We start from the raw sequence: 16,294 nt of genomic DNA on the forward strand, positions 1-16,294 counted from the left end.
GGGTGGATATTATCTTACAATTTTCAAATAATAATATTATGTGAGTGTAAAAACATACTAAATATTGTGTAATTTGCTTTAAATTTATAAGATATTGTGAGTTTTTTCTTCTTCTTCTTAATTAAATCATTTGAATTATGATGTAATAGATCCATGAAACACAATTAAGATCATGCATTTTCATCATAATTAATTAGAAGTGATTGAATTTTGTTTTAAATATATATTTGTTATGTGGTATAAAATTTGTGGTGATAAAATAATGTGTTACATTATAGCTATGCACATAAAAGATTGCACATGCACAACTATAATAGCAAAATACAAAAGTTTCTTGTTGAAAAACTAGAAAAAAAATAGCAAAAATAATGAGGTATGGATCGGATGAAATGATCTGTTATGTTCATCATTTATCAGGTAATGACAATCAAACAATAATGCGTCAAAAATAGAAGATAAGTGATAAAAGTTGGACAATGACATTCAATTATAATGGTTAGATGTTGTACCTCCTTGCGGTTATTATTAATGTTGAGAGTCAAGTGAGGCTACAAAGGTTATTAAACCTCCATGCTCTCTATCTCAAATTAGAGTTTAGGGTTTAGGATGATATTAATATGTTTTTGAAAGTGGTTATGTCATGAATTTAGTTAAAATCTCTAAACACTTCATTTAATATCACTACAAAAAATACTAATAATTTTAGTAGCATTTCATGGGAAAATAATAATTTTTTTGTTAATAAATTTAATTTTCGATAGAGTACACACAAAAATTATTCCAAAGATAAACACTTGGTCAAAAATACATTCCAACAAAGGCAAACTTGACATGAAAATTTTATTTGCAAATTTCAAGCAAAATTTTAGCCATAAAGAAATGTAAGAAAAAGACATGGAGAGTCAAACCCACTTTCAATCCCTTTTTCCCCTCTTGTACATGCTTAATAAATATAAAAATATAAGCCATGTCACACAAATTTATCTCGATGTTTTTTAGGAAAAAAAAAACTGTGATGTGTATGTCAGACAACTCATAAGTGATGTGTATGTGGGTGTGTGTGTGTGCGTGCAAGAAATTTTCCATTAAGAGTCATGACCCAAGATCCTCCAAAAAAGGCCTGTAGAGTCGATCCCATTATCCAATCTTTTTCCCCCTTTTGTACATGTTTAGTAAATATAGAAATACAAGCCACGTACAAATCTATTCACAATGTTTAGATTAAAAAAAATGTGATATGAATGTCATACAATTCATAAATGATGATGTATTAATGGTCAGTATTAACTTTTAAGTTCTGATGATTTTGAGGATTGCCAAGGAGGCAAGCTAAGTTAGCGAGTAGATTGATCAGTTTATCAAAAGAAACAAACATACCAAATCGACGAGCCCGGTCGCCAAGTTAGCTTGACATCTAGTTTAAGACAGTCGACACATGAGCAAGTAAGATTCACAAATCATTTTAGTGAGTCACTGGTGATGATCGTGTCTTTTGAATAATTTGACTAATTAACACGAAAAAAAATATAAAAGAGTTGTGGTATGTATGTAAATGCCTCCCCACCCCTCTCTCAGGGAAAAAATATTACATCAGGACTCCGAACGTAGAGCTACGTTCGAATTGTAATAGTTAGGAATATCTCGTTGTGTTACATGAATATTTCATCTGCGTTATTTGTAAAAAATGAAGTGTTATTCAAGTAATATATTATGTTATTTGATTATTTTGCTGTGTTATTGAAATATTCCCCCGCGTTACTTGATTTGAGGCTGAAGTGTTATTAGAATATTCCCCCGCGTTACTTGATTTGGGGCTGTGTTATTCCAATAACATATTGAAAATTAACATAACACGAGAAATATGTCGAATAACACAACTCCAAATCACGTGAAGTGGGGGAATATTTTAATAACACCGCAAAATAATCGAATAATATCATATAATACTCTAATAACACTTCAATTTTTAGAAAATAACGCAGATCAAATTTTTCTATAACATAGTGAGATATTCATAATTATTACAATCCGAACATAGCTCCACTTTCTGAATTCTGATGTAATATTTTTCCCACTTCCTAGCAATATAAATATGCACCGTGAGAGAAAAAGGAGACAAAATCAAGAGACAGAATCACCTTTATTTTGAGTCGACAAATTTAATATATTAAAAAATATAATATTAAATAAATAAATTGAATATTATATTGACATCGAAACCAAACATTTCTTTCCTGATGTTTTGATTTATTTATTTTTAATATTGGGAAAAACATTTATTAAGGGAGACAAAATTACTAGTTTATTAATAATTATTTATTCTTGCAAATAATTGCCCCGGGTGATTGTCTAGTCATTTATTCTTCCACATGCCACCACCTAACAAGAACATAATTCTTCACATATCTCACCTAAAATTTCTTATTTACATACACAACATTTCAATGTCTTAAATCTATACATGAAAAGATGTATTTCCCTTAAAAAAAAAAAATATAGTACTATTTTCTATGTGATGCTAAGGACTTGAGTGCTATATCTGTAAATATGAAAGTTTAGGGGCGAGATATGAAAATACATAAGATGTGCTGTGTATGTAAATGTTCCAAAATTGAAATTATAAAAATAAAATAGCAATTTTTTTTTATTTAATACTATTTTAAATTTAGTAGCATAAAATTTTAACACTTCTACTTTTTTTAAAAGTTAAATATATCTTTTATGTATATATTTATAGCACTAAAATGTTATAAATATAAATATCAAATTTAAAATGTTAGACATATAAATCTATAAGATTCTAGTGGCACTTACGTAAATTTGCTTAAAAATATTAGCATTAGTATTTTAAAGTTTTTATGGTGGAATAAGAGAAAAGATGATAATCAATATGTATGACATGCTAATTGATTGCTAAAGTTTAGGGAACCCATCCAACCCCTAAGATTATTGGAAGCAAAAACAACACGATCCATTTCACAAACTTATAATAGATTGAGGATCAAGTCTATTTGAGCCAACCTATGGCTAAATCAAGAAGGTTGAAGGGCGGTTCAATAGGTTAAGTTGCTTCTGTAGTGATTCAAAATCAATCAAATAAAATTTGAAAATATTTAGTCTCTCGATTCTCTCCTTGAATTCGAATCATATACTTGTTAATCCAAAAGAAAATAAGAAAGAGCTCCATTTTCATTTATTTAACTCTAATTTGCACATGAACCCTATTAAGGTTGCGGATGGCTGTAATTAATTTTTGACATCCAGGACAAATTCCAAGTTGCAGAATCAGGATACCTATATCTATAACAGGCTTCATACATATTTCAGGGAGCTTTGGATCACAAAAATAGTGTTCAACAGCTAAAGAAAGCATCAAGGAGAAAATAAGATTATACAAAGTTTATTCACACATTAAAAACAGAAATTTGAAACAAAAGCTTGCTCTAATTTAGTTTTAATGTGAGGGGGGAAAAACAAAAGAAAGCACTACCAAACAGCAGAACTAACCTCATTCACATTATGCTTTTACAGAGAAGCAGAGCTCTAGTCATCATTGTCCTCAGCAATGCAGAATAAGAACTGTGGGAATGAAGCGATTCGAGGCAGATTCATCAGCAATTCACCGAATGATTCCTTTCTGGTAAGACCACAGGGTTGGGAGTCATCAATAGCTTTCTTCTCTGAGGATTGTTTGGAATCATCTTCTGGAAAATATTGGTGTTCTTCTGTTGTGGATAGCAGGTTTTGAAACGAAGAATCTTTTTGGAGGAGGCTGCAGAAAGAGTTTACTTTGGACATGAGAGATTTTTCATCAGTAACACAGGTTTGAGAATCGGTGAGAAGATGCTCAGCCAATTCTTCTAGTTTTGCCTTGTTGGGCAGGCGGTCAGCTGAGAAGGGGGGATTTCCTGAAGCCATTTGCTCAGAGATGCGTTGTTCTAGATGGCTAACCAAATCATGTTTGGACATGGAGGTTCTGAGTTTCGGTTCTTTAGGCTGTTCCCACTGCACAGGTGGTTTGCTTGTTTGTTGGTAGACATTTTCTTCAATAGGCTGAGCTCCCTTGGCAGAAGCGCCTGTTTTTAAAAAACAAAACGAACCTCAACGTTATTCTAAAAGAGACTTGTTGGTAGCTGAGTAGGCTTGACATTAAACATTATTAGTCCTGCATGGGTTTCACACTTCGATTTATCATGCTTTGGTAGAGTTTTTTTAATATATATATATATATATATATATTTATTTACTTTGAGGGCAAAGTGGAATTTCAAGAGGTGAATAGTCTAAAGAATTATAGACACATTAGCTGGATTAGTAATAGCTCAATTGAAATAAATAACTGTGGGTTCTGGTCGTTCATATGTTATTAATGAAGACTAATATGTATTGTATCTCATTACATACTTCCTCGGGAAGAAATGGAGAATGAATTAAACCCCCTCCCTCTAATAAATTCTGCAGGTCTAACTTCTCAACTTAGCATTTTCTAGAGTCCCCAACAACTGCAATCATCATTTATCTTTCTTCCTCCCTGGGTTGTAAAATCCTCCCTTCACTATGAGTACTTGATTCATGTATGGTGAAAGACCTACTTCAATGGGAGGGTGATCGGTTACGTCAAAGTTATTTGGGTTATCAATGTGCCATTAATCGATCGAAGACCATATTTTGTATGAATTGAACTTTGTGATATGATTGCAGTCCAACTTTTGTGGTTTTGCATGTTTCATGCCAAAATTATTTTATTAGTGCATGTTATTAGCATTAAATTATTTGATAATAATGTTATTCAAACTTCATATTTAAAGAATTCAAGCTTGTATCTTCCAAGCATGTTAGTAGAATTGAAGCAGCCTTGCGATATTTTTCTTCACCCAAGTGTCTTTTGAGATGTGTTTTATACATCCAGTTAGAATATTGCTTCCCATATTAAAATATATTATAACTAGAGTATGGCTGAGGATTATATCAAGCGATAGAAGAATGTGAGGTAATTTCAATGGCCAAGTCATCCTACCAAACAATTATTTATTATGAAGTTCTTATATTTCAATATAGTACTGCAAATAATAGTCAACCCGTATCAAAGCATGATGACAAGGTCTAATGGTCTATTCTTCTGAGGCCTGATTATTTGTTGATGCTTCTCTCTCTCTCTCTCTCTCTCTCTCTCTCTATATATATATATATATATATATATGGCACTTAGAAGGAATATGGAGAGAGGAGCATGGGAAGATCTGGATTAGAGCCATAATTTCATAAAAAAAATGAGACTAGTATTGTTCTGCTAAAGATCCATTATTTACATGATTTCCCTAACCATGATTTTGCCCTTTTTGATCGCACAATTTGTGAAGGATTTATCCGTTAACAAACCCGTCAGAAGGCTCTAACTTTGTGTATAAATCTTGGATTTTGCTGATTCCATCAGATTTATTGTGAGAAGTATAATATTTTGGTCAATCTTTTTATTTTATATTATTTTTTGCATAATAATTATTGTATAATTATTTTGATTTAAAAAAATGGCTTTTATGCATTTACATATTGGATAAACATGTGTCCTGTATTGATGTTTTATGCTTGCTTGCTCTATGCATAACGATGAAAAGCTGAGATAAAATTCTTATGATGATGAGGTTGGTTTTATGATATGCATATTTGGTCTGTGCAAGAAAGAACGTTGGATGTTTAAAATTTTTTATATCCAATATGAAGGTAAGTTATAAACTTCTAGTTATTCTTTACTTGTTAACATGTTGAATTCATGCGTATGGTAGTCAATAAATAATGAGACATTTTTACTCGGAAAAATTTATGTTTTCAATATTTAGACCAATCAAAAACGGGTATTCCCTGCAGGGATTGCGATTAATCAAACATGATGTTGGTGAGCTCCAAATTCATGTCCAACCTCTTCCTATTGAGTTTTTGGTGTGATATTCTCGATCAAGTTTTTATAAAGTAGATTAGATTACAAATAAGACATTATCCCCGAAATTTTGCTCAAATTTTATAGATTTTTTAAAAATATGATTCTAAATTTCCGATAAGGGCAAGCTCCTATAGTTAATTATATATCCGGATAAAGAAAGAACTTCCGATTAAGACTAGTCATTAAACACTAAATGTTTAACATATATAATAGTAATAATTAAGTATTAGATTAAAAAAATTTATCATAATCAAACTGAAGTGGATAGTGAGGAGAATAATGATCAATCAATTCTATCATCCTTGGTTATCATGCACCCTAATTTTCTTAGGTAGAAGAGATAGTCGAAACCTACCTAACCCATGGATCATTGTCAATAGTCATGGTTGTGTCATCCAAGAAAATCTTATAGACCTGAGTTGATACTTGTCTAAGAGAAAATTTTTAAAAAGTCTCTTAACATATAACATTAAGTTCTATCAAGTGCGTCATATGATTCACAACTTAAAGAGCTGAACCATTGAGAAACCTATTTGTTAGGTGGCTCTAGTTATAGTCACCTCTTTTTTCAATACTATTTAAAAGCAAAATCATGTTAACAAAAAACATGAGTCATATACTTGCTAGCATGAGATTTTCTGAGTGTGCTATAATGGTACACTTGATATGACATTAACTTTTTATAAACTTATATTAATGTTAAATTTATCACACTCGATAAACTATCAATAAGGATGAATGGATTATTGTTTCAACATTAAGTTATATCTTTTCCTATAACATCTTTATATTTTAATTTTTTTAAAAATTTTTATATTATGCCAGAATTTAAACTTGAAATTATTTACATTAATAATTGGGGCCTTTTGATGATAAGAAACCACTCAGGTTGAATTTTTTTATCGAAATGATCAAAATCAAGGTGTTTGATTGCTTTGAACAGTTTAGATTATCTCTTACTTGCAAAACATCAAGTTCATAATGCGCATTGATTAAGTTTACCAAGATATCCTTTGTGCTACAAATCATATCGACTCTACCCCATTTGTAAATGTTTGAATCTACAAATTAGAATACTATATAAATTTATTTGGAAATCTATTAGGTTATAGACTCTGTCAACCAGGGGTGAGCATTTGATCGATTTGGATTAGATTAATTTCCAAATTGATTAAACCAATTACAACCAAACTCCAAAATCTGGAAAACCAAACCAACAGAAAATTAAGCTGAACCGACCATACCAAAATTTAATTAGGTTTAAACAGTTTGGTTATGAACAAAACTGAAATTTAATTATTTGTTGAAGTCTGGTTACAGACAAACATCACGATCTCTTACTTGCAAAAGATTGGGTTCATAATACGCATTAATTAAGTTTACTAAGGTATTATATGTGTTACAAATCCTATCGACTCTACCAAATTTGTAAATAATTAAATCCATGAAATAGAATACAATCTAAATTTATTTGGAAATCTATTAGGTTATAGAATCCATCAACTAGGGGTAAGCATTCAATTAATTTGGATAGATCAATTTTCAAATTGGTCAAACTAATTAAAATCGAAATCCAAAATCTGGAAAACCAAATCAATGAAAATTTTGATAAAACCAAACAGATCAAACCAAAATTAATTTTTTTTTTGTTGAGGTTTGGTTATGAACAAATATCACAAATTACATGTATTACATGTATAAGATCAATTTAATTTTATGAATCTTTTATTTATTTCAATCAAATGTTGCATATAATGGTAAACTTTGATTTTTTTTTCTGATTTTCTCGACAGGAAGAGAATATAAAATTTTAATTAAATTTTAATTTTTCAATTTGTTCAGTTAAATTAAAATTCAAACCCAACAATAACCTAAAACAAAATATTAAGATTTTCAAAATAAAAAAAATTGAACTGTATTTTTTAAACCGAATCGAATAAACTAACTTTATACACTTCGGTTCAATTTTTTCATTTTTGACCACATAATACATAACCATTCTGTCAACTCTATCTTACAAGATACAAATTTGTCTAAGAGTTCAAGGCTTGATATTTCATCGCGAAGACAAATTGTCGAGAGTTTAAATTTAGAAATGGAATTCCTTTATAAAGTCTTAAAGGCTCATATGAAAATGTAGAAATAACATAACATTTTTTAATGAGATCACATTCATTTCTTGATCAATCTCGTCAATTTCAATCCTTATGAAAAGGATTAAACTTGCTAAATGGAACTTATTGCTTTGTCCCACATGTAAGATAACCCACTTGAAAGAGCTTAGCTAGATGATGATTTATTTTCTACTTCGAAAAAGACTTTGCCTTGTTAAGATAATTGTATCTTTTAAAATATTTGCACACTTCTCAAAGCAAATTTATTTTAGTTGTCATTTTGAGTCCACAACATTTTTCAACCTTATAATTGAGTAAATAACATGTTGATAGAAGCACATGCAAGTATATAATTTGAATATAATGAAAAATGTGCAAGACCGTTACATCGGCTCTTGAATGTAATGTTAAATAAACAAGTGATCCCACATTGCGAAAGAATGCGGGTAAAAAAATTAGTTCATGAAACTAATATTATGATAGAATAATGGAAGATAGGTATTCTCAAAGATAGATTAATGAAATAAGTAGATATTATGATTCATAATATAATAAATATCTTATGTATTTAAGAAACCAAATGGGTTGAAGATAATGCTAAGAAAATTGATAGCTTAGGTTTTAAAACTTGATATTCAGGTAAAAGTCGCACTAGAAATGGTGTAGATGTAATTATAGATAAAAGTTTGAAAGAATATGTTGTAAAAATTAATAAATTAGAAATAGAATTATAGGCCGTAAGATTGTTATCGACACTAAGATTTTTAATGCTATGAGTGTCTATGCTCCTCAAGTAGGTTTACATATAGGTTATATAGAAAACTTCTAGAATGACCTATTATAATTAATACAAATGATACCTCTTGATATGAGACTTTTTATTGGAGGAGATTTAAATGGTCACCTCCATAGAGAGGTGGAAGATTTAGAAATATTCATGATGGCTACGGTTTTAGAGTGATTAAGGAAGAAGATAGAATTATATTATATTTTGCTTTAGCATATAATTTTATTATCGCTAATAATTTATTTAAAAAAAATAGATAAGCAAATTATTACCTATAAAGTTGGATCTAATAAAATAAAAATTGATTATTTTCTTATGAGAAGACGAGATCGTCGAGAATGTAAAGATTATAAAGTCATTCCAAGAGAAAATTTAAGTACTCAAGGTCGATTATTAGTTCTGAATTTTAAGATGAAGAATTGTAAGATAAATAATACTAAGATTTAGTGTCATAGAATTAAATGGGTGAACCAAAAAGACACAAATAAATTATTTTTATGAGCAAACTTCAAGATTTCAAGATTTGAGATGTTCATATGAAGCAAATTTTATGTGGGATAAAGTAGCACATACTATTAAACAAGTAACAAAAGATGTACTTGAAGAATAAAAAATAAAAATTTTTATAAATAAAGTAGTTGGTGGTAGAATAAAAATATGTGCAAAAAAATATAAAATAAAAGTTGTGTTATAAAAATTGGTTTAAACGTCAAAGCTTGGAGAACTAAGAAAAATAAAAGGTGGCCCATACAAAATTCAAGAGAATAATTTATGACGCTAAAAATTCTGTTTTTATTGATCTTTATAATAGATTAGATACTAAAAAGAATGAAAAATATATGTATTAACAAACAAAATAAAGAGAAATGAAAAACAAAAATTTAACTTAAGTAAAGTGTATTAAATATGAAAATAAAAAAGAGCTTCTCTTAAAAAAGATAATCAACATAGGGGGTGAACTATTTTGATAGATTTTTCAATAAATTTTATGAGAATACGATCGACCTTAATAACTTAATATCGTTAATAATAATAAAATATTTTATTTTTACCGTCGCATTAGTGAAAAAAAGTTGAGGCTTAAAGAAAATGAAGGGTGGAAAATCAGTAGGACCTGATGATATCCCGATTGAAGTGTGAAAATATTTAGGAGATTTGAGAGCTTCTTGGCTTACTAAACTTTTTAATATTTTTTTAAAAACTAAAAAGATGCCTGAGTGGAAGAAGAGTATTTTGGTTCCAATTTTTAAGAATAAAGGGGATGCACAAGAGTGTGCAAATTATAGATAAATTAAGTTGACGTGTTATACTTTAAAATTATGGGAGAGGGTACTTGAACATAGGTTAAGACGTGTTACAAAGATTTCTCATAATCAGTTCAGATTTATGTCGGGCAAGTTTACTATGGTTGCTATATATTTATTGAGAGGTTTGATTGAGAAGAACAAAGAGAATAAGGAGGATCTACATATGACTTTTATTGATTTAAAAAAGCTTACCATAAGGTTTCAAGAGAAATTATTTGGAGAGTTCTAGAGAAGAAATGTGTTGATATGACTTATATTCAAATCATTAAAGATATGTATACTAGAGTAGTTACTTTTATTCGAACTAAAAGAGGCTTGACTAAGTATTTTCCTATTTTAGGTAGATTACATCAGGGATCGGCTTTAAGCCTATATCTTTTTGCATTAGTTATAGATGCTCTTATTAAACATTTACAAGAGGATGTACCTTGGTGTATTCCTTTCGTTGATGATATCCTTCTTATGGATAAGACTAGAGAAAGAGTTTAGAAAAAACTTAAATTATGGAAGTCTATATTGGAGTCTAGAAACCTTCGTTTGAGTAAGAACTAAAACTAAATACATGGAAAGTAATTTTAGTAGTAGTAGCTCTAGTGGCAAAGTTGTAACTATGGGTGATCAAATCATTAGAATGTGTGAACATTTTAAATATCTTGTGTCTATTGTTCAAAGTGATGGCGATATGGATGAGGATGTTATTAGTAAAATTCGAATTGGTTGGTTGAAGTGGAGGAATGTATTGGAACAATTGTGTGATAGAAAAGTACCGCTTAGTCTGAAAGAAAAATTATAAGATAGTGGTGAGACCCGCAATGCTCTATGGCGCAGAATGTTGGCCTTTAAAAGAAGCATAAAACAAAGTTAAGTGTTGCCAAGCTGAGAGTGCTTAGGTGGATGAGTGGCTTGACACTTAAGAGACAAAATGCGAAATGAATATATCTATGATAGGGTTGATGTAAGTTTAGTGACGGACAAAATTAGAGAGAGTCGTCTTAGATAGTTTGGTCACATTAAACGTTAACCATCTGATGATCCGCTTAGGAGAATAGATGTTTTAGAATTGATTTATGTTAAGAAAGACAGAGAAGGACCAATAAAGACTTGGACATATTGTATAAAAAATGATGTTAATTTATTAGAATGAAATGAAGATTTGACACTCAATAGGATGTAATGGAGAAAAAGAATTTATGTAACCGACCACACTTAGTAAGAAGAAGGCTTGTTGTTGTTGTTGTTGTATACTAATTAGTATACCATGCTAAATATTTAAATTTAGTACTAAGTAAACTCGTTGGAGCACATGCAAATACATTTTCTCAGATATTTAAGTTTAAATACTTAATAAGTTTGTCTAAACACATGTAAATGTTTATTTTTTATAACATACATGCCTTTCAAAATACAAGCATAATGCACTTGCTGATTTTCAGTACACACGCATGATACATTTACATGATTTTTAATGTATTTGTATAGTTCACTAGCACAATTTTAAGGCATGTTAAAATCATCTCGTGATACATGCACATGTTTTAAAAGATATTTAAATTTTATTATTACATGATTGTTCATCAGTAAAATGCACTTAAATGTTTCATTTTGATTTTTTAAATACTTTCTGTTCACTTGTGATTATGTGTTGCGGATGTGATGTGTGTACTTTTATGAAGTGATATTTTAGTTAAGCTCGTTTCATCGTTCAAGTTAGAGTCTAGGGTGCTTTGAAAGTTTCAAGCGTTCGATAGAGGGTTCTGCTTACATTCCAAGCAAACTTTCAAGTACTTTGATTCCATGGAAATCCAAATCTATTTCCATTTTGCATGTTCATTTTACTTTCATTTTATGATTTTGTACTTCATATTTCTTTCATCATTAACTTTTACAGCTTTATATCAAACACCCTTTTTTGTTCGTCATTTTCAGTCCAAATTTTGATAGCCTCCGAACTCTCATAGGGTATCTCGTCATAAAAGGTGGTCCTGCCTACCAATGCGAAGAAAAGGGCCCTGCCTACATATGGGTGGTGTAGACATACAGCTTGAGCCTGAATCTAACATCAATGGAGGGAACCAGGCTATAGTTATAATAAACATCAATGATATGAAGTTCTTAAAGCTTTGAATGGATCGAAGATCACTAACATGAAAGCCTTAAAAAATTTTAACTAAATTAAAGATCAACAATGTGGTCTCAAATTAATTAAATCAAACATCAATGGTTCTTTAAATTTTTTGTTTATATGTATTTCATTTTTCAGTTGGAAGGGTAGTTGGTATTTCATCAACATATTTCCTTTCTCACTAATGATTTCAACGTTGGCAGCCACACCTCATCCACCTCGGATTGGAAATCATAGGTATATTGGCAATAATGATGAATCCATATTATGCTATACCTATGGCTATCTAACCATAATGAGTTCGCTGATAAGTTTTAGACAAGTATAGTTGTCGACGATGAGCATTCATATGATTGAACATGATTAAAAATCAACAAAAAGAGAGTTCTGACAAGATCAATGATCAAAGAGGTAAAGATCTTCAAGCTCCAAACAAATTAAAGAACAGAAAGATCTTCAATATTTTGGCCAGATCGAAGATCAACGATGCAGTCTTCAAACTGACTAGATCAAACATCAATGACTCCCCAAAAATACCAAAGCAAAGATCAATGATCCTTTATCCAGTCAACTTGAAGATCAGACAATTTATCTCAACATATGTGTGCAATGAAATTATCAAGGTAGAGAGAATTAAAAATTACACAAGTATATGCGCACACAAAAGCCAAAAGACATGATGTAGTTAGGCATTAGATGCATGAGAGAAGAGTTGCTTGGGGAATGAGGTAGGGCAATAGAGTTCAAGAATAGAACCACGGTTGCAAGTAAGATTGTTAAAGCACATGAGAAAGGAATGAATAAGCGTCATTGAAAGACCATAATAGCCACATGAGAATGAATGCAAAAGAGGGAAAAAAAGAGGAGGAGAGAGTGATGTCGCATGAGAAGTATATATATATAGGTGTTGCGTATTAGAAAATTCACGAAGGTAGAGTGATAATTTATCTTCTTAGTGTTATACCAAAATTCAACATACACTCGGACAAGAAAATATAGTGAAGGGTGACACCTGAATTTTCATGTGAAAAAAATTCTGAAAGAAAGAAAACCACGGGATATAGCCCCATTAAAATAATCCATTACATATTTATAATTACAGGGGTACATATTTTCTCACGATAGGGAGAATAGGGTTACAATCTTACACTAAAAACTACACTTCGTTTTATATAATACAACAATAGTAGTCTGGCTACAGTGATTGCAAGCAATAGTCGTTGAATCTCGATAGTCGGTGACAGGTGGTGATGGCTGAAAGCATTTGACGGTGGTTGAAGGCTATTGAGGTTGGAGGTTACTCTCCAGACATTCTCTCTAAAACAACTCCAAAATTTTACTACTCCTTTTCTTTATCACCTCTCCTTTCAATTGAAGAGAGGGAGCAAATTTATAGCTTTTCTTGGAGGGGCATTTTGATTTATTGGCGCATAACTTCCTTATCAACCTGATCATAAGATTCAAGTTGATCCCCCTTGAACAAAAATGATTTTTTAAATATTTGAGTGTCTTAATGACCTCAGAATTGAGCGATCATATACTCGTTGGATTCCTCTCATCAAGACACTCAATTCGACTATAAATATGTCAAATTTGGAATTCATGTGATCATTCAATTCACAATCCAAAGCCCATAATTGAGCTTCCACGGCTTGCTCTGGGCTTAATTGAACCCAGATTGAATTAATTTTAGTATTTGGGTATGCCTTGCTGAGACACAAAGCTTGAAAATATATGCATATGGAAGATATATATATATATATATATATATGACTTCAAAAGTTGAATTTGAACACATGCAACTGTAAGTAGCTGCAAACAAATATTGCAAGCCAGTGAAAATTTAGACTACTGAATTCAAAGAAGAGGATCATTTAGACTGACATGAAAATGACACCATGTAGGTGTAGAGTTATTTAAGAGATTGCACAAATTTCAAACAAAATTATCAGAAAGTCCCTACTGATACGTACCGTACCAAGGAGGATATGAGTATAAGTTAGATCAAATACGAACAAGGTTACAAACTCCATTGGACTGCTTATAGAAGATGATGGTTTGGACAGCACGCATAGAATAGATGCAAAACAAACATGAAGGATTTAAGGGTATATTAAATTGAATATCTCCACACTTTATACAAAAAAATAAAAAATCTATAAACTTGGGTTAACACCTAAGCGGCCCTCAACATGCATGTATGGCAAATGAGGATTCATAAAACTCTAAAAACTCAGCATAAGGCTAATTATGATCATCTTACTAAGATTTCCAAATAAAGCCAAGGTTGCTGAAAAAGCACCTTGCCGAAAAAGTTGGGCTCAATCAAGAATTATGTCAATAAAGATCTTCGGAATACAAAAGATAACTCTTGAAGAAATAATTTTTATTATAGAAGATTTAAGTGGACATGTTGATAGAGTGACAAAATATTTTAAAAATATTCATAGTGGCTACGATTTTAAAGTGACTAATAAAGAACGTAGAGTCATATCGAACTTTGCTTTAGCTTATGATTTTGTTGTTGCTAAAATTTTATTTAAGAAATGAGATTGAGGATATTATCACTTATAAGAATAGATCGAATAAAACAAAAAAATTAATCATTTTATTATGAGAAAAAGAAATCGTTGAGATTGAAAGAAAGATCTACATATGATTTTTGTTGATTTTAAAAAAAATAATGATAAGGTTTCAAGATAAGTACTTTGGGGAGTTCTAAAAAAAGGTGTTGATATGACTTATATCCAAGTCATTAAAGATATGTATATACTGGAGTTGTTACTTGTGTTCGAATAGGAGGATTGATCAAGTATTTTCCTATTTCAGTTGGATTACACCAGAGATCTACTTTAAAGAAAATAAAGAGTGAAAAATCAGTAGGGTCGGATCATATCCCAATAGAAGTTTGAAAATATTTAGGATTTAAGAATTTCGTAGCTTAATGATTCTTTGAATATTATTTTAAAAACTAAAAAGATGTCTGAGGAATCAAGAAAGAGTATTTTGATTTCTATTTTTAAGAATAAAAGATGCACAAGAATGTGCAAATTATAGAGGAATTAAGTTGATGTGTCATACATGAAAATTATGTGAGAAAGAAATTGAACATAGGTTAAGACGTGATACAAAGATTACTCAAAATTAGTTTGGATTTATGTCAGACAAGTCTACGATGAAAGCTATACATTTATTGAGAGATTCGATGGAAAGTACCGAAAGAGAGTAAGGAGGATCTACATTTTGTTGATTTAGAAAAAGCTTATGATAAAGTTCTAAGATAAGTACTTTGGGGAGTCCTAGAAAAGAAAGGCGTTGATATGACTTAAATTCAACTCATTAAATAGATGTATACTAGAGCTATTACTTGAGTTCCAATAAGAGGAGTGACCAAGTATTTTCCTATTACAGTTGGTAAATCAAGTATTAGCTATAAGCCCATCCTTTTTACTTTAGTTTTAGGTGTGCTTACTAGACATTTTACAAGACGATACATGTTGGTGTATGCTTTTCGCTGATGATATCCTTCTTGTGAATAATACTAGAGAATGAGTGTAGAAAAAAGTTGAATTACGAAGGCAACTTTAGAGTCTAAAGGCTGACCAGAGAATGAGTGTAGAAAAAACTTGAATTACAAAGGCAACTTTAGAGTCTAAAGGCTTTATTTGAGTAGATTAAAAATGAATACATGAAATGTAATTTCAGTATTAGTTGATCTAGTAGCGGGATTGTAACAATGAGTGATCAAGTCAATAAATGGAGTAAATGTTTTAGATATCTTAATTATAACGTTCAAAGTGATGGTGATATAAAAGGGAATGTTATTATAAAATCAAGTTGGATGGTTGAAGTGGCGGAATGCATCGGTCCTATTGTGTGATAAAAAACTACGGCTTTGTCGGCACAAAAAAAAGAAAGAAAAAGATTGTTTGGGGCGTCGCCCGTAAGAAGCTGTCGGCAGCCGGAATCGAAATCTCGTCGCCCGCTTCGGAAGGACGTTTTAATTTACGTATATATATATATATA

The 16,294-nt window shown here is 30.6% G+C and overlaps 1 protein-coding gene across 2 annotated transcripts in view; it reads right to left on the reverse strand.

The window, feature by feature from the left end:
• Nucleotides 1-3,347: 3,347 nt before the first annotated feature.
• The window catches only part of LOC110030931, a 41,175-nt gene continuing 28,228 nt past the window's right edge, over nt 3,348-16,294 (reverse strand). For both annotated transcript variants that reach the window (XM_020733939.1, XM_020733931.1), the window contains exon 6: nt 3,348-4,076. In XM_020733939.1, the coding sequence (XP_020589598.1) occupies nt 3,544-4,076 (533 nt within the window). In that variant the 3' untranslated portion in view covers nt 3,348-3,543. The remainder of the gene's footprint in view (nt 4,077-16,294) is intronic.

Source organism: Phalaenopsis equestris, unplaced genomic scaffold, assembly GCF_001263595.1.
Source record: "Phalaenopsis equestris unplaced genomic scaffold, ASM126359v1 Scaffold000002, whole genome shotgun sequence".
Classification (NCBI taxonomy): Eukaryota; Viridiplantae; Streptophyta; class Magnoliopsida; order Asparagales; family Orchidaceae; genus Phalaenopsis; species Phalaenopsis equestris.